General features: G+C 44.3%; 1 protein-coding gene across 3 annotated transcripts in view; it reads left to right on the top strand.

Moving 5' to 3' along the window:
* The first annotated feature begins 1094 nt into the window (after positions 1–1094).
* Positions 1095–20034, top strand: part of NFXL1 (nuclear transcription factor, X-box binding like 1) — a 79986-nt gene continuing 61046 nt past the window's right edge. For 2 of the 3 annotated variants that reach the window (XM_074992728.1, XM_074992727.1), the window contains exons 1-7: positions 1095–1337; positions 4441–4608; positions 8809–8918; positions 11666–11799; positions 19045–19223; positions 19457–19618; positions 19772–19872. In XM_074992728.1, the coding sequence (XP_074848829.1) occupies positions 1151–1337; positions 4441–4608; positions 8809–8918; positions 11666–11799; positions 19045–19223; positions 19457–19618; positions 19772–19872 (1041 nt within the window). In that variant the 5' untranslated portion in view covers positions 1095–1150. Of the gene's footprint in view, positions 1338–4440; positions 4609–8808; positions 8919–11158; positions 11262–11665; positions 11800–19044; positions 19224–19456; positions 19619–19771; positions 19873–20034 lie in introns of those variants that run through there. The other variant, XM_074992729.1, reaches the window with a different exon arrangement.

The following is a 20034-nucleotide window of genomic DNA, read 5'->3' as shown; positions in this document are numbered from 1 at the left end:
GATAGTACTGAAAACTTCCAAGCTTGGTTCCAAACTTAATCCATTTATGTCTCTTCTGTGACCACACAAAGGATTGATGCTGCTGATAAATGGTTTAATTCAGAAATCCCCCTCTCTCTTCCCATTGGGTCACCTGCCTGCATGCCAACACAGGACCCACTATCTTTGGGTTTAACCTTTTACAGGCAATTTATTTTACTGAATATGGGGATGCCTAGAACACGGATAGTATCAGAGGGGTAGCTGTGCTAGTCTGGATCTGTAACAGCAACAAAGGGTCCTGTGGCACCTTATAGACTAACAGAAAAGTTTTGAGCATGAGCTTTGGTGAGCACAGACTCACTTCGATGAAGTGAGTCTGTGCTCACCAAAGCTCATGCTCAAAACTTTTCTGTTAGTCTATAAGGTGCCACAGGACCCTTCCTTGCTGTCATAGAACACGGACAGTAGCACTCCCATTCATCGCAGGCAGTAAACAAAAATTAATTGCCTGGGACAAACCTGTGACTTTTACCATGTAGCCCTGCTTAAAACTGGGTCAGTGTGGGAGGGAGGCTGGAGAGAGGGCTGCAGGTGTTTACAGGGAGTATGGTGGGTGCTGAGCGGCATTTGGCTCAGGGGGACACTGTGGGTGCTGGGGGTGGTGTGGTCCAGGGGAATACCGTGGGTGCTGGCGAAGCCATGGCCCATAGGAATACTGTGGGTGCTGGGAAGGGGTTGGCAGGGCTGTGGCAGGCACCTCATCTAGCTTCTGAGAAGCCACAACTTCCTGTTTCTAGCTGTAGGTGCTGCCAGTTCCACACCGAGTCCTAGTTCTGCACCCCCCATTGGCTGGGAACCGTGGCCAACGGACGCTGCGCGGCTGGTGCCTGTGGGCTGAGTCAGCAGGCGGAGGTGGGGGCTGACCGGCCCCATCAAGAGCCACCCCACATCCCAACAGTCAGCCCGGATGCGCTCACAGGCGAAGAGCTGTAAACAAACCCCACCGCCGGCATCAAGTGGGCAGTGGCAGGGGCCGGGGCCAGGGCCACCTCCGAGCGCAGGCCAGGAGGAAGGGGCGGGGCGTTGACCGGAAGGGGCGGGGTTTACGCGCCGCCGGTGCCGGTTTTCTGGAGGCTGCTCCGTCACCGTCCCTCCCCCAGGCGGAGGGATGGAGCCGGCGTGGCGCCAGGTCGGCCGGGGTAGGGGCCGATCCCGGGCCGGGGGCCAGGCCGGGAACGGGCTGTGTGCCCGCGGGGCGGCTGGCGGTGGCGGCGGCGCTGCTGGGCCCGGGCGGGGAAGAGGCGGCAGCACTGCCCGCTCTCCGCTCCCCGGTAGCGCTTCGGTGGGAGCCAGCGGTGAGTATCACACGGCCGGGGCAGAGGCCGGGCTGGGCTCTCGGGCGGGCTCCGCGGAGCACCCTGCCCCGCCGCTGGCAGCCTAGCCCACAGGGCCCCCGCGGCAGGGGAGCCTCGTTACTTGGCCACTGGCCACGCCCGACAGCCCGGGGCTGCGGGCCGGGAAGCCCGAGTGAGCTCCCAGCTGCGGCCCTGTTGCCGAACGGTGGCTGCCATGTCTGACCGGAGCGCTGGCCGTGACTGCGCTGGGGCTGCTCCTGTCACTAAGTGCTTCCCAGCAGAGCTCTCCCTGTACGTTCTGATGCCTGACGTAGCCCAAGCACCTGCCTGGGGGAGGGGCGGACCTCACGTGGGGGGCTGTGCTGTGGGGGTAAGAACAGGGCAGGGAGGCTGCAGGGAGGGATTCAGCCCTCCAGAGCTGTGGTCTGAGAGCCTGATGAATTAGGACCCCCTAGGGCTGGCAGGTAGAGTGGGAGATTCATGCACAGAATAGGGCACCACAGGCTGAAACTCTCTAGTGTGGCCCCTTTGGCCCTGATGGGTGCTGCACCAGAGGATTTGCTGAAGCATGGGAGGTCAGTGCTGTCTAGCACATTACCAACACTGTTACTGTTCACTGTGCTCTTAAAAGACATTTAGGGATAAATTTCAGCTGTATAACAGCACACAACTCTTAGAGCCAGGACTGGCGGTTATAAACACACTCTGAAGGAAACTTGGCCTTACCCATGATAAGTGGACAGCTGGCTAACTAAAATCATGCCGGACCACAGATGTTGCCAGACCAGGCTACTGGTGCCCCAAATTCATCAGAGCCCTATCCTAGGATTACCATATTTGAACTTCCAAAAATAGGACACCGTTGAGAAGGAGTGTATCTGTATCAGTATCTACCAACTCATGTTGTATTTAGCACAGTAATACAATGTGAGCTGGTAGCTGCGAATACAGATACAGTGAGGGATGTCCTCTTTTTTAAAGTTCAAATATGATAACCCTACCTACACAGCTGTGTACTCTATGTGTATGCCGAAGGGCAGTCCTTTTCCTCAGTGTGAGCAAGTGTTCCATCATTGAGCCAAGAGGTTAAGAATCCTTTTCTATGATGGGCCATTGACGCGCAGGAAAAAATATATATATCTGGGGCTCCAAACAAGTAAAAACCAATTTTTTTTTTTTTTTTTGCGGGGCACATAAATATTCAAGTCACCCTTTTTGGAAGCAGGGCGTTGGGTCTTGGGCCTTCTAGCCTACAGTGGGGGTAAGCTGGTGCTTGCAGTTCCAGACACATGAGAGAGAGAGGCTGAAACTTGTGGTCTGTATGAAATTATGCAGCAGAGTGGATCCAATGAGGGGCCATAGGTTCCCCACTTCAGTCTAGCCCTAGTTTCTGTCACCAGTTCCTATTTGTAAAATGGAGGTAGTCTGTAGCTGGCAGGGGTATCGTGGACATACTGTCACTGTTTGTGAAATGCTGAGTTGCTGTATTGATGGGAGTCATGGAAAAGTTTATAAATAAATTTTAACCTGTTATGTTTAACAATCTGTCATGACCTGTATTTAGCTATAACGCTCGACCTTCTCCAGACCTGAAAAAAGCTCTCTGCCACTCAAAAGTTCCTCTCTTCCATCAGCAGAAGTTAGCCCTAAAGCATACATTACCTCACCCACCATATCTTTATTTACTATAAGGTGAGGCTATGGCATAATTTCTCAGGGAAAGCAAGGAAGACTTTTGTTAAATTTAGTTTTAAAGCTCTTGCAAATACAGAACAAACTTGCATTTAGTATGGGGATATCATTAGTAGCCTAAGAAATCTTTTCATTGCTAACTCTCTCAAATCTGATTTTAAGGCTAATATCCTTTATGTTGGACTCTTAACAGTATGGTAGCCATGTTAGTTTGTCTCCTAACAAAACAAAACAAAAAAGCAGTCATGTAGCCCTTCAAAGACTAGCAAAATAATTTATTAGGTGATGAGCTTTCGTGGGACAGATGCACTATCTCTAGATCTGAAGAAGTGGGTCTGCCCCACAAAAGCTCATCACCTAATAAATTATTTTGTTAATCTTTAAAGTGCTACGTGACTTTTTTTGTTTTGTTTTGTTGGACTCTTAAGTTGTAATTTTTATTACAATTCATTTGTATTGTTGCAGTGCCTGGTTGCCCTAGTCGTGGGCCAGGACTTGATTGTATTAGGTGCTGTACAAGCAGAATGGAAAGATGGTCACTGCCGTGAAGAGTTTATGGGTTTTTGTCAGTTGGGGTGTGGAGAGAAAACCACCCTACAGATTGCAGTACTTTTCACCAGCAATAGTGCTGGTGTGGACAGCGCTATGTTGCCAGGAGGGGCTCTCTTGCTAATGATGCTCCTTAGGAGTTGTTTAATTATACCAGTAGGAGACCTCTCTTCCACTGGCAAAACGTGGCTGTACTGGGGACCTTCCGGCAGTGCAGCTGTGCTGCTGCAAGGTTGATAGTGTAGACATAACCTAAGTGTAAGCTAAGAGGTAACAGATGTCTCCAGACAGAATACATATAAGCAATGAAACAGTTTTGGTTTGTAAGATGGGCAGGGGACTCAGTGTATAGGCAGCCTAACCCCTGTCAAAGTTTTTATAGACAGGTAAAAGTTTTGAAGATGGATAATGAGGTAGCTTTGCAGGAAGTTATGGGGCCATCTTCCCAATTGTGAGGTGCCATGTAGGAAAAAAACATGACAATTGTTTGAAAATTTTAAAAAGGGAGTGATGGGAGCTGGTAAAAAATGGATGTCAGAATAAAGAATCAAACTTTTGATACTGAATAAGGGATAAGTAGGATGGGTGAAGAAATGACATTTTTTAGCAGAGTCCCAGCTGCAGATCCTTTCTCCCTCCACAACATATTCAATAGTCTAAAAATTATGTGCTCAAATGACAATATGAAGGTGTTATTTTTTTTTAAAGTCATGCTTTCGTATGCTGGTTTAGAAACACAATAAAATGTTGAACTGGCTGTGAGTAGAGAATAGCTTTTGAGAATGTTAAGTTAAACTAGAAGAGGGCAGTTGAATCTGCAGAATTTAATATGACACTAATATGAATGTATTCTCTTTTACAGAATTATCTTCTCAGAAGAAATTTGATGAAATTAAGAAAGCTAATCAAGAAGCAGCAAAAAAATTTGTTGAAGACCAGTTTAGTTCTTCTTCTGAAGAAGATGAAGATATTGAAGGAAAACATGGAACGATCTTGGCCAAAACATTCACAACTTACACTAGTCAAACTGGTACATTATTTTAATAGGTTGACTTCTCTGTAGTATAAGAAAATAGCTGCATTGCACTACAATCTATACTTAAAGCTTTGATAATTAGAGATAGGTAAATTATACTGCTATTTTAATGCTCTTAACATATGATTTAAGTACTTAATTTTCTGAGTTATTCAAAACTGGTAGACAATTTGTCACTGGGTATCTCTGTTGCTACCTGGTGTCCTGTGATGTTTAAACTGTTTCTGTTACCTGACAGTTATAAACTCTCCCAGGTGGTTTGTGCATTTTTTGATTTTTGTTAAAATGCACAGGGCATCACATAAGTATCATGTAGCAGAAGCTTTCAGTATGACCTCTTTGCTTAGCACAGCTCACTCTCTGAGCTTCCTTTCTGAGATCAACCTTGGGACCAGCCTTCCAATGATGTTGTTAGCCCAAGTATTATTACCTTGACACTCATAATCCCACAACTGAAAGGCTGGGTCTACACTACAAACTAACTTCGAAGTTGCTTACTTCGAAGTAGAGCATCCACACACAAGATGCACCCTCCCTTACTTCGAAGTAGGCTTTCCCCTACTTTGAAGTTAAACATCTACACACAAATAGTCCCTACTTCGAAGTAAGGGGACAGGAAATGATGAAGGCATGTGGTTGCATGGCCCCTCCCAGCATCCACAGCTTGCACGTGCTCAAGGCTGACAGGCTGAAGATAGCAGCAGCACGTACACTGGGAGACAGCCAGAGACCATGCCAGCTCCCTCCCTTGATGAGGATGATGCCCTCACGATCCTGATCAGCTTGCTCGCCATGCAGCACCAGCAGCGCAGGCGGTTGGCTCGCTTGGGACCCAGCCTTGAGGCCCTTGCCACCCTCATGCTGCCCCTCCCCCATCCCCGCCACCAGCACTGAATGGTGGGACCGCTGGTGCTGGAGGAGTGGGACGATGAGCCGTGGCTCAGGAATTTCCGGATGACCTGGCAGACATTTGAGGACCTCTGCCACTGGCTTGCCCCAGTCCTCCAGCACCGGGACACCCGTATGCGTCCAGTGCTCCTGGTGCAGAAGAGGGTGGCCGTCGCTCTGTGGCGGCTGACCACCCCTGACAGCCACAGATCATCGGCCGCCAATTTGGCTTAGGCAAGGCTGCCCTCGTAGCAGTGCTTAAGGAGTTACGGCCAGCCCCCAACATGGACCCACCCCTGGGAGGGGCAACCAGGAAGGAGATAGGGGGCCCCAGTGGGGGACAGGGGGCTCCCGGTCCGGCGGTCATGGACATCCCCTCCTTCCACCTACAGGTTGTCCAAGCCATCAACACAGTGCTCCTGTGATGTGTCATGACCCTGGGGGACCTGGATGCTGCCCTTGCTGGGTTTGCAGACCCGGGCTTCCCCAACTGTTTTGGAGCCCTGCATGGGACGCATGTTGCGATCCCACCTCTGGACCACAGTGGGGAACGCCTACATAAACAGGAAGGGGTACTACTCAGTGGTACTCCAGGCCCTGGTGGATGTGAGGGGCTGTTTCCTGGACGTGTGTGGGGGGTGGCCGGGCAGGGCCCATGACGCCTGGGTGTTCCGGAATTCGTGGCTGGGACGCTGGATGCAGGAGGGCACGTATGTCCCCCCGCAGGAGCTCCCGCTCGGGGACATCACAATGTGCCACTGCATCATGGCCGTTGACACGTACCTGCTGCACCCATGGCTCATGTGGCCCTATACCAGACACACCATGCTGGCCCAGGGCACCTTTAACAGTCGCCTCAACCATGCCAGGGGCACAGTCGAGGGGGCGTTCGGGAGGCTGAAGGGGAGGTTTTGCTGCCTCCTCACTAGGCTGGATGTCAGCCTCCTGAACGTCCCCGCAGTCACTGCTGCCTGCTGTGCCCTCCACAACCTTGTGGAGGGTCGCCGGGAGCCCTTCATGCAGTGCTGGGCTGCGGACTGGGGAGGGCTGGCTCTGAGCAGCTGCCTGCTGCCCTGTGCCATGAGGCACAGCGGGATGGGGTCAGGGTCTGGGATGCCCTGTGCCGGGCCTTCAAACAGGGCCAGCCCTGACCACCCCCCTCACCCCCCCCTGCAACTACACACCACACCATACTACCCTGCACCCCTCACACTCACCACCAAACCCCCAGGAAGCACCAGAGACATGGGCTAGAGTGGGAACGGGAAGCTTTAATGGGGGAAATAAAGTAACATACAATACAGAATGGAATGTGGAACACCTTTGGTGTGCACGGCGGGGGCTCGGCTGGGGGACTGGACTGTGGGCTGTGGGGCTGTTCTAGGAGGGGCCCTGTCCTCATCCTGTGCGATGTCCCACTCGTCTGGAACATACCGGCTGTGACCTCCTGGGGCTGGGGCGAGGCCCGGTTCGATGGTGCCCAGCTCTGTGTTCTGGAGGGGAGGGTGATGTTGAGGGTCCTGTCGCTGGAGCCCTCGTCATCACCCTTGGTCTTGGTGAGCCAGTCTCTACGTTGGGGACTGGTGGTGCCAGAGGGACCCACTTCCTCGCCACTGGCCGCGGGAGAGAGTGGTGGTGTCCACCATGTGCTCCGGGCTGGGCACCTCCTTTGGCCCCAGGAGCCTGTGCGGTTCCTGGTAGTGGGGGCAGTACACGGGTCATGCCCACCACTGGCTGGCAGCGTCACAGGCCTTGATGTACGCCTGGCGCAGCTCCTTGACTTTGGTTCGGATGCTGCTACTGGGGCGGTCGGGGTGTCCTTGAGCAGCGAGACCCATGGCCAGCCAGTTGATGCCTCGGCATTTCGCTTGCAGGTGCCTGTTTGCCGAAGGACTTCCTCTTTCCCCCCCACAGGGCAAGGAGGTCCTTCAGTTTTTCCTCAGACCACTTCTCTGGCGCCCCCGGAGGGGGAGAGGGATCCTGCTGTGCTGCCATTCGGGGTTGGGGCTGCGGAGGCTGGCGGATGCTTTGGACAGGGGCAGTCCAAGGCAGAACTCATGCTGCCCCTGCTTGTGGCGCACACTCAGCTTCCTTCTTGGGGTTGCCATGGAGCTACTTCCTTTAAGGCAGCTGGCAGGGACCATAGAGCCCTGCCTGGGCTAGCTAGACTGTCTCCATCCTCCAGGGGAGGCCCTCCTTGGAGGACTCCTTACTTCAAAGTAGGAGTGCAGAGCGTCTACACGCATTAGCTTCAATGTAAGCCTCTACTCCGTTCCCAGGAATGGAGTAGTGACTTCGAAGTCAGCCTCCCTTACTTCAGTGTTAACTTCGAAGTAAGGGAAAGCGTGTGTGGACACTCTGAAGGGTACTTCGAAGTAGCCCCTTACTTCAAAGTTAACTTCAAAGTTAGTTTGTAGTGTAGACGCACCCAAAGTATGTAATTGCTCATAGCTGCAGGAATTGACCGACATACTGCTGCTAGGAGTCTGTTACAGCTGCATGCCACTGGTATAGCCAGCCAATTCAGGGGAGAGTGTGTCTGACTCTTGACCAAAGGGAGAAGAAAAGTCTTAGGCTTGCTAAATAAGGCTTTGGGAATGTGGGGAGTGGAGGGAGGGAGACTAAATCCCTATGTGTACCCCATCTTAGGCTGAATTCTTATATAGCTCTGCAACTCATGTAACCTGATCCTTGCCTTGGAGATACAGCATTTGAACCTTTTCCATTCTTCAGTACTTTCATGCTCCACCAAATAAAACAAAAATGTAGGCAAGAGAGGTGGTATGGTAGTGATGGAGGAGCTGAAAATTGCAGGAGAGAGGATGACAGAATAACAGGGCAGGGCTGTTTGAGCTAATAGGACATGGATGGGTAGCAAGCAGGGAGATGTCCCAGCTGAGGCAGAAGTTAGTGAGTGGAACTGGGAGTAGCAACTCTAATATACTTACCACCATTTCATGGAGGGAAGAAGTGACGTGATGAGATGTATTTAAGGAGGGCTATAGGATTCAGCATTTAATCCCAAGAATTGAAATGAAACTGTAACCAAATTGCTGTGCGCCCACTAACTGTTTGTAACTCATTATATGCTGGGTGGATAGACTTACAGTCTTAATTAGCATGACTTTTTTTCTTCCCTCTTTTAAGATAAATGAAACACTAGCAAGGTACTTTGATTTGTATTTGGAAATAATGCTTCACAATGGAAACTTTCTTCAAACATGATTGCTTATCGTTGGCTGTTCAGCAATATGGAGGATCAAACACTGATGGCTTCTCAAAAGACTTTTTTTTTGTGTATTTAAGATGGAGATGCAAGTGAGCTAGAACGTACAAGACAATATGTGAATGAAGCATTTCAGTCTGGGGCTTTGACATGTTTAATTTGTATTGCTTCAGTTAAGAGAAACCAAGCTGTAAGTATTTTACCATAGCCTTTAATATATTAACCAGCTCAATTGCTTTTTATCAGTACATATCAAGCAAATATGTTCATATTGAAATATTTAACTTGTGTAATTCACTGGAGTGCTGAGAATTAAATGATTACATAAAATTAGTTTAATTTTCAGCTCTCATGCATGTGCACATATAACTTGAAATCATACTACTGAATTTTGGTTTCCTTGTTCTGTGAAGTATCTGCCAAACCTGTTGACATGGAACAGTACAAGTAAGCTTCACAGAATTTTTTTAAATATAATTTTGATGGATAATATCAATATTTTTATCTATTTAAATGTTCACAGTTTCAGGAAATTAGGGGAGGAGAGTCTGTCAGTTATTTAGTGGTAGACGTGGAGATTCAAAAAGACAAAGCTTTAAAAGCATTAAAATACAATTGTCAATGTTAAAATAGCTTTAAAAGTTTTTAGGAGGTACTCTTCTATAATTACTTTCTAGGAAAATGCTTTTCATTAGTTTGTCTACAGCCAAATTTGTATTTACCAATTAAAAACTTAATCCTTCCAGGTCTAAATATAAGGTTTATATTTTTCAATTTTAGGAAGTCCAACACAAAAGCAGTAGCAATAGAGTGTATTGTTCAAAAGCCTACATAGTCTCAGAAGGGTAGCCATGTTAGTTTGTAGCTTATCAAATAACAAGCAGTCATCGTACCTTAGAGACTAACAAATGTATTAAGTCATCACCTTTCCTGTATAAGACCCACTTCTTCACATGAAGTCTACAGTCATTGAACCTTGGTTAAAGTACTGTTACAACCAGCAACAGAGGAGTATCGTAGTTAGATCATATTGAAAGGGGAATCCAAATAACCCTCATTACTGCAGCATGAGTCAGTAAGGTGCAATGAAAGAAAGATGTGGGAGTTTGCTTGCCTGGGTACTCAGAACTGCATGGTTGAATAAACATGATCAAAATCAACAACGACACTGTTCTTTAATTCCACCCCAGGCCACCCTCCCCGCCCCCCCTTTTTTTCTTTTGTATCATGTAGCCACTTTTTTTCCGTGGCTCAAGAGATCTCAATCCAAGTCTTATTGCCACTGAAATCAGTGGAAAAACACCATTTAATTCAATAGGAACCTGACTGAGCCCTTCATACTCCACTGTCGTGAATATTGCAAAGGGAAACAGACTGGCTGTGCTCTTGGTTTGAAATAACAAATCTTGCTGCAAAAGAGTGAGTGTGCAGAAAAACAAAACTATTTATCATTAAAAAATTAGTCTTACAGAAGCCTGCAACACATTTTGTTTGATTTTTTTAGGTCTTACAAACAAAATAAACTATTTTTAATAAGGTGTCAATATCTATTTTTAAATATTATTTATACTGCGACTATTGACATCACTTGCCTGTAGACCTAAAATTATTTGGAAATTTGAATCAAAGTTGTGGTGTTTGTTTTTCTGATTTTTTTTAAATCAACACATTGTTATCTTGTATCCTTAATAATTTTTTCCAGTGAGTATTTTAATTCACATGTAGTAAATTTCTCAACTGTCTGTAAACATTAAGTTTGGAAATTACTGTTAGTAACTTTCTTGGTGGGTCTAGGTAATGCCCTTTCAACTTGGAATCAAAGGATTGGAAATGTTTTCTCTCTTGCCTTTCATCTGCTAAACATAAAATAACTTCTTTCCATTTTAAAATCTTCAAGGGTAAATCCAGGAAAATAGCAAATTCAGCTGTTTCACTTAACCTATTAAATCCAATTCTGCAACACACTACATCTTTTAAGGATGTGTCTATGGAGCTCACAGTAGCAAGCTAAATATTGTTACAGCTCAGACTCAGAGTCCAGGGAGAGTGTGGACTTCAGACCTAGAACTCCAGACCAAGAAATTATGTTAAATTGTTTTGAAATAGGCGCTATTCCTCCTGCGTGAGGCTTACAGATTTTGAAATAATGCACTCACTATTTCGAATTTATAATGCTGCTCTGAGGTAATTTTCAGAGTAATCTTTCAGATAACAGACTGAGAATACATATTTATTCACCATTCATGTGTTTTCATGACTGTTTTTACCCTGTTTGCAGGTTTCCAGTTATTTCTTTTAGACAAAGGGTCTGTTCCCTCTCAACTCATCTATTTCATCTTATTGTGAAATTATTAAGTTGCATTTGTTCTGTTTTACTTGATTCTCAGCCACAAGTTGATGTTCTGAGCATATGATTATGATTTGCTTCAGGAGCAGCAGAGAGAAATACAGCTAGGACCAAGAGCACACAACTTCCGTAATGGCAAGGGGAGCACAGAAGGAGACTGATCACAATACATTACTTTTTAAGTTTGTAAGCTGTTAATGTTCCCTGTGCATGATCCTTAAAAAGGACACAATGTTTAAACTGAGAAATCTGCATGAATCTTTGCATATAACACCTAAGATTAGAGAAGGGGCAATCTTTATCAATATTTCTTATGGGGGCTTAATTATATAAAAGCAACAGGAGAAACTTTCACAGCAAAAGAAGAGAGAAAGCTATTTACAGATGTATGAAGCTGTAGTAGTAAAATCCATCAAAATTGGCAGGTGAATATCTGTATTGAAAACACTATCTAATACACAACTAGTTTTACTTCCTGTTTACTTGGCTAGATTTAAAGTTGGTATCTCTTTAGATGCTAGTTTTTTTTCCCATTTAAACAGAAATAAACCTAATAGGTGCTAGTCACCACTTTTATGTTTATCTTTTAGGTCTGGAGCTGTTCGGGATGTTTCTGTATATTTCACATGCCGTGTATCCAAAAGTGGGCTAAGAACAGCCTTTTTCTTATATCTTCTCCCTTGACAGATGATGATTTTGGGAAGAAAGATTATCCATGGCCTTGGTAAGTGTTTCATGTTACATTTAGAAAACGTATTGATTGAGAACTAAGTTAGAACTAGAGTCACTTCAAAGGTAACAGTCTTTGTAGGTGAAAAATGGAAAATGTGTACTTGAAGCTTGTTTACACGTTGTTCTTTGAATTTGTTTGATGTTCACACTGCTACAGTGCATATTCCGGAAGCATAAAAATTAATCTCTGCTTTGAAATTTTTAACGTGAAAACAGTAACTTGACTGTTACACATCTCTCATGTTCTGCCCTCTGTTAAAATGTTTAGTCATCAACTTCAAAATCTCTCTCATAACCACCACTAATAAAAATGAACTGTGATATCATAAATTCTAGAGATGGTTAACCTATGGTAGCAAGGGATTGGATTGGATTTACATGTTTGTTAAACATAAAATTTCTTCCCTGGCATCAACCTTTGCCATTATAAAGATTGACAGTGTCTCCTCTACAACAAATTAGTGTTTCTTAACCATATTTTTCATATACTTATGGAACTACAGAGAAAATTACCCTTTCACTGACATTTTGACTACTTCAAAGTATATATATATTTTGCCTTTAAAAGATTGATAAAATTCAGCTTAGTGGAATCTTCCTAATTTTGTAAGAATAAGAGGAAAAAAAATTTTGTCATGCTCTAAAATGGAGGTTTTCAACCTTTTTTCAGTTGCAGATATGTAACGAATTTCAAGTGGAGGTGAAGACCCTTTGGCAATCTTAAACGTAGCGTGCAGACACATAGTGGTCCATGGACCACACGTTGAAAGCCACTGTTCTGTGGTAATGACAGTCTTTCTTGAACCCTTAAATGTAGTTCCATAGGTTGAAAACCGCTGCTCTAAAACATATTTCAAACACTCGGTCTCCATTATATTTAGTGCTAACTTGAATGTTGGTGTGTCAGGCTGTCCGTAACTTGTTGAAGAGTAGGTCCCTTTCTGGTGACACAGAACAATATTATCAGAGACAGAAGTTGCTTCAGTCCTTGATCGTGTCTGCTTCATTCAACAGGAATTGGTGGCAGTCCAATTCTAAGTTTAAGACTCAAGCACCCACAGGCTCCAGAATTCTTGTGCGGTACTTAAGATGCGCCTTCTAACTGGCTGTAGGGATATTTCACAGATTGCAGGGCAGGTAATTGCAGTCACTTCAGACCCTTAGGGCTTATCTACACTTGCCCCCAACTTCGAAGGTGGCATGTTAATCAAAGTGATGGGAGATTACTAATGAAGTGCTGTGGTAAATATACAGCACTTTTTTAGGCTAATTCTCTCCAGCGGCAATTTTGAAGTGTCAAACTTCGAGGTGCCGGCATGCATGTAGCTGCAGGCACTTTGAAGTGCCTGCTCTACTTTAAAGTGCCTTTACTCCTCAAAGTTTTGGCATGCAAAATTATGGCATCCAAGTATATTAGTTAAATCTCTTGCAAATTAATTTGTTTTTAGAATTCAGAGTTGGTATATGCCTAACCAGTACCTTTTTTGTAAAAAAGGAGGAGCCGGTAATCGGTCGGCTCCTCTTCTCCCCCAAGCCAATCCCATGGTGGGGGATGCCGGTACTCAGTATTGGCAGGTATCGGCACAAAAAAAAGCACTGTGCACAACTGCTGGTGAAAACTTCAGGGAGCCGCTGGGGATGTACATAGAAATTAGTTGAAAAAGGTATGCACTGTGAATATTTGATATATGCATTTGAGTAAATGGCACAGTTATTCAGATGCTTAACTCCATATGTAAAAAACATTCTTGTTTGTTTTTTTTTTGAATTACCCACTATATTTTTGAAATAAGGAATAAGTTTATATAGTTTAAAAAAAAAAGGCTGAAATATGACACCAAAGTCAGGAAATTCAGTTATCACTTGACCATGGTGAGCCGTTATTGCATACTGACAAGAGCTCATAAGTGACTGAACAGCTACTGTTGTTATGGGGGGAAAAAAAAGGATTGAGTAACGTGGCCTTTGTCCTGGTAAAATATCAGTCTTCAACAAGTCTGCAGTTAAGTTAACTGCCAGTGAAAAATGTTATGTCAACATACAGCCATTGCAATAGTTTAATTACTTTTGTGGATCCACATTAGGTTGCTTGTGTAGGCAAACAGGGCTGCGTTTATTGTCTGAGCTGATCCATGTTTGTGGTTTTTATTTCCATTATTCTTTATGTAATTGCTGGGAAGCAGGAAGGGACAGCTCAGTGGTTTGAGCGTTGAGCTTGTTCACCTAGGGTTGTGAGTTCAATCCTTGAGGAGGTCATTTAGGAAACTGGGGCAAATAGATTAACAAAAAAAATCTGTCAGGCATGGTGCTTGGTCCTGCCAAGAGGGCAGGCGACTGGACCTGATGAGCTCTCAAGGTCTCTTCCAGTTCTGTGAGATATGTATATCTCCATGTAGTAGAAGCTCTCAACTGGCATTGAGATCAGTCACAGAATTGATGGAAAACTGTTAAGCTTAGTAGAGTGAAAGCTAAGAGTAAAATTTCTACTCCATCTACTGTAAAACTTCACTATGCTCATGACAATGCCATTTTTGCCCATCCCAAGAAAGATCTTCATGCTATCCTGAACATGTTTGTTGATACTTACAAATGTCTTGTTTTCTCACGCTCATCCACGAGAAGACCAAAGTGTGCCGTCATCCCCCTCCAAATGAGGTACCACACGCTCCATCTATTAAAATCAATGGAGAAATAAAGAATAATGTGGACCATTTCCTCTACCATGGTCATCTCTAGTCATCTCTCATCCAAGGCTGATATCAATTCAGAAATCCAACACCCTCTGAACTGTGGCGATGTAGCCTTTGCTTGGTTATGGCACACTTTCTTTGGAAGATCGTGACATTCAAACAGACACCAAGCTTCTTGTTTATGAAGCTGTTATTCTCCCAGCATTATTGTATGGGTCTGAAACCTGCGTAGCCTACAGGCATCACTTGAAAGTCCTTGGCTACGTCTATGCTAGCCCCAAACTTTGCAGTGGCCACGCAAATGGCCATTTCGAAGTTTACTAATGAAGCGCTGAAATGCATATTCAGCACTTCATTAGCATGCGGGCGGCCGCGGCGCTTCAAAATTGATGTGGCTCGCTGCCGCGCGGCTCGTCCCAACAGAGCTCCTTTTTGAAAGGACCCCACCTACTTCGAAATCCCCTTATTCCCCCCACATGCTAATGAAACGCTGAATATGCATTTCAGCGCTTCATTAGTAAACTTCGAAATGGCCATTTGTGTTGCCATTTCGAAGTTTGGGCTAGTGTAGACACAGCCCTTAAGAGGCATCACCAACTCTGCCTTTTCAAGATCTTGAAGATCAAATGGGAAGACAGACGCACCAATATTAGCATGTTGAAAGAGGCAAAGACCACCAGTATCAAGTAATGATTATGTATCAAACTCTGCTGGACTGGTCACATTGTCTGGATGCCAGGCCATTGCCTCTCAAAACAGGTTCGGTTCCTTCAGCTGAAAAGAGGGTACCATGATATAGGAGGCCAGTGGGAGCATTATAAAGACTTGCTGAAGGATAACTTAAAGAAGTGCAATATTGACAATGACACTTGGGAGACACTGGACCAAGATTGTTCAAAATGGAAAGAAGTCCTATGGGATGGTCCCCTGCATATTGAACTTGCCTGCTAAGCAATGAAGGAGGACAAAGGAGCAGGAAGAAGAAGAGACTGGCTTTCAGTCATGGTCAACAGCCTCCTGCTGTACCTTGAAACATCTGTCCTCACTGTAATAGAACATGTGGCTCAAAGATAGGCCTTACCAGTTACTGAGGATCCACAGCTCCTGCGGAAGATGATCATACGTGGCAACAAGTGGTTACCATCACCATTACTATCAGTTCTTGAATTGAAGCAGGCAGCAGTGCATCATGGGTAGCTATTGCACTGTGCAGCTTGCCACGGTCTAGCACAGGGTGCTTTGGGCAGTGTTTGCAATGCCTTATGGAAGGCAAGCTAGTCTCTTGGGGGTGACTTGGAATGTGATTTCAAAGTCCCATATTGCAGTTTTGTTCATCTATGGAGATAAACCTATGTCATAGACCTGGAAGGCACCTTGAGAGGTCATGGAGTCCAGTCCCCTGCACTCAGAGCAGGACCTATCACCATTTTTTTTTTTAAAATCCCCCTCAAGGATTGAGCTCATGACCCTGGGTTTAGCAGGCCAATGTTCAAGCCACTGAGCTATCCCTCCCCTGACATCCCGTAAAGGTATCTGCATCTCATATTTCCTGCCTCTTCAAAAGCCTTGCAAACCCACCTGGTTACCATCTGCGTGAGAAGCATCAATTTTGCACAACTAGCCTCTGCATTATAGTGATGAGTATTGTGGCCATGATCCTCCTGATCCTGCAGTGTTTGCTGAGCTGCCTGGGGACAATTCAAAGATGTTGGCAATATTCATGGAGCAGCTGAGACAGAATGGCAGTTCTGGGCTCAAGAAACAAGCGGTACCTGATCACATCATCCTGAATATGTGTGATGACTAGTAGTGGCTGCAGAACTTGCAGACGTGCAGGGCCACGTTCTTGATTCTGTGTGTGCATCTCATGCCAGCTTTTCAGTGCAGCAACATCAGATCTGCCCTGATGGTGGAGAAGTGAGTGTCGGTTGCTGTGTGAAAGCATGCAATACCAGATTGATTCCTAACTGACTGGTGACAATTTGGAGTGAGACTCTACTGTGGGGCTTCTGTGTGGCAAGTGTGAAGGGGAACTAATTTTGCCCTGCTGCAAGAGACTTTGATTAGTCAATGGGTGGGACAGAGTGAATGGTTACTCACTCCTAACCGGGAAAATATGAAAGGTGCACCCATTTCACATAGTAAAGCATAAACCCGTTGAAATGGTATCCAGGGATCAAAGTATATGAGAAGTTTGATTTTGACAATTTCTTTGGTTCCTTTAAATGCACGATCACATGCTTTGTCTTTTTTCTTCTTATTTTTTTCATAGTAGTTCATGTAAAGACCTGAATGCTCTTACCACATGAGGTAGAAATTCGCCATGTACCATAGTAGTTAGGCAGTCCTGAGGATGATTGTACCCATAGCCTGGCATTGCTTTCTTTTTCTCTGGTGGTCCTTTTAAGCCTCTGGCTCAATTACATGTCCAAGGTATTCAACTGAAGGCTTGAAAAACACACTCTTGTTTGGTCGTTATCTCAAATCCCTCCATTAAAAGGATGATCAAATATCATTGAACTCCAGTTGTCCCATCAAAATCCTATCAGTGACACCAAAAAGCCACTTGTTATAGCAAAAACAAAATAAAAATCGTGCATTGTGAGATATTTGCAAGACACCAGATCACTGTGTGTGTTGGTAGGCATGCACTGAGTGAATCCTGTACACTGAATGATTGTCTTCGTCTAAGAATATCAAACAAATCTTCAATAAGTAGTAGTAGATACTGGTTTGTACGTAAGATTGGTGTCAGTGTCACTTTGAAATCTCCATAAGTTTGGATGGAGCCATCCTTCTTGATCAGTGGTACAACACTGCCTTTATGAAACTGGTGACAAGACTGAGATGTTCCTCTAAATAGACCAAATCAATTTCTTCAGGAGTCTTCTGAGCATAAGGCACTGCTTTGGGTTTGAAATATTTTGGCTGTGTTTCAGATGAAACAGTGAACTTAACTGACTTATCTGTTCAGCTTCTTCTGAAACTTTGAGTGTCCGTACAGTAGTTCTTGAAGGTTTTGATGTGTTTCCTGATCTCCTTGATTTCAGTCCAATTCAATTTCTCAAGCCAAGTTCTGCCAAATAATCATCAATAATTTGCTTCAGTTATATACAAGGATAAAACAAATGACTGTCCGTTTTGTTCTGCTTTCACCCGCAGTCTCCCTTTTGGAGTTAATTTTCCCCTTTTAAGTTAAATCTTTGGAGACAAGACTGTGCAGTGTCCTGTTACACACTTGTAGAAACTCCCTTTTTCCATTTATACATCAGTTATTTTCTAAAGAGAGGTGCATTCTCATAAGCACGAAAACATGGAATAATAGAAATATAGACAAGTGGGACTGGAAGGGACCTCAGTAGGTCAATATATTGGTTTAAAACAGTCTACGTCACACATCTTTTTGCTGCCTACAGGGTATGTTATAACTACAGATTGCGCCTCTCAAATCTGGGACACTCTGGTCCTGAAACGTTGACCACAGATGTTCCAGGACCAGGAAGTCCCAAAGCTGGGGCCGGGACTGGCATCCACGGGCCAGTGCCTAGCAGCCCAGCTGGAACCAGCAGCTGAGGTCTGGGCTAGAGAGGAGCTGGCAGCACGGGGCAGGAGTCGGAGCCCCCCTACCTGTCCTGCAGCAGTGCAGGGAGCATGAGGCTCGGGACAGGGCACCCCATGGGAGCCTGCGGCCTCCTGGTGGCAGAAGTCTTGGACCTTCCCTGGTCCAGCAAATTCTCTTGTTCAGGACCCATCAGATTCTGACCATGCTGGACCAGGCAGATGCAATTAGTGTATGCAGCCGTTTAAGCAGTTACATAGCTTCGTATTTACATATCAGTTGTACATGTTAGTATGTTAGAAAATGATGAATGACATAGCTTTATTAACATCTTTTGCCTCGTGATTTATATTTAAGTTGCATTTTTGGGTGGTAACTGGGATTTAAACAAACACTATAGCATATAAAATGTAGTTTTATTAAAACTCTCTAAATATTCTGGATAAATGCACTTTTTATTAAACTATATTTCACATTTAGAACTAGGTGATTACTGAAACAGAGTGATTAACTACAGTCAGTATATTAAACTGTTGATTTCTGTTAAGCCTGCGAAGATTTTCAAATATGGGAAAGTGGAAGTGACTAAATTGTAAATTATTGAAATGAGAAGAGCTCTTAAGTTATGTAGGATGACTTATTGTGCCATGTTTGTAAAGCTTGACCTCAAAATTTAGATATGTGCTCTGATTCTTTCTTCATATAGAAAATTAGCCTTTAACGCAAACTTTATGATCGAAGCTAAGGGGTTCCTAATATTTATATTTTATTTAGATTTTTAAGACATTATACATTTGGGCATTAATATATTCTATATTAAATGTAGATTTTCTCTTAAAAACTTATTTTTAAAGAAATATAATTTAAATATCAAAATAAAATTTTTGACTTTTAAAAAAAAGTACATTTTTGTCCATCCTGTTGTCATCTGTGTTGCTTTGGAAACCTGTGTAGTAAAACTGTACCTTTTTCTGTTCTTGTCTGTCAGTCCGAAATGTAGGTTTGAGTACAAAGAGTCTGAAACTCCCACTAGGTACTACTGCTACTGTGGGAAGGTGGAGGATCCAGAGTTGGACCCATGGCTGGTACCTCACTCATGTGGCCAAGTATGTGAGAAGGAATTTAAACCTCCATGTGGGCATAAGTGCCTACTGCTCTGTCACCCAGGTAAATCTTTTTTATGCTATTGATTCACTCTTCACATTTAGTCATGAAATGTATCATGCTAAAAATTATCACTGGTCTTAAAATTTCAACACATACAAGAAAGTAACAATTTGTGGGAAATTATGTTGTTAAATGTTATTGATAAAAGTTATCAAATCCTAATGAAATGAGAATAAAATAAGTTAGTCAGCGATGACATGTTATTTCTATTGCTTCCTTTTAACTGTTTTCAGGTCCTTGTCCTCCTTGCCCAAAGGTGGTCACAACAACCTGTTACTGTAAGAAGGCGAAACCAGTGCCACGAAGGTGCAGTACCAAAGAATGGTCATGTCAGCAGCTGTGCGGTCGAAAACTGCCATGTGGTCAGCACAGTTGTGAGAGCCCATGTCATCCAGGTAGACCTGATCTCTGAAACAATTTAGAGTGGTTCTGTGTCAGTTTTTAAGAGTTGAAGGTTGTCCATATGAACTCATTAAAAATAAAAATGGTTGTAATACTTTTCTCTCTGTACCTTCACAATTAAATCCATATGAATTACTTATTTTTAGGAAATTGTGAGCCCTGTCCACGAGTTAGTAAACAAAGGTGTGTCTGTGGTAGACAAATAGCAGAAAGACTCTGTGCATGTCCGTTCTGGCAGTGTGAGCAGGTATGTTTCAGAAGTCCCTTTAGTTATCTTTATCTTAAAGAGAACTGGCTGCTTATGATATTGGAAAATCGAAAAATGTTACTTACTGAAGAGTTGTTATTTTAAGATAAGTGATTTTAAAGGTGCACATGCAAATCTTGGTAGCAGTCATTTGAAGACAGA

This window comes from Carettochelys insculpta, chromosome 4 (genome assembly GCF_033958435.1).
Source record: "Carettochelys insculpta isolate YL-2023 chromosome 4, ASM3395843v1, whole genome shotgun sequence".
Taxonomy (NCBI): domain Eukaryota; kingdom Metazoa; phylum Chordata; order Testudines; family Carettochelyidae; genus Carettochelys; species Carettochelys insculpta.
The sequence above is the reverse complement of the archived record's forward strand: the minus strand, read 5'-3'. Positions and strand labels throughout refer to the sequence as shown.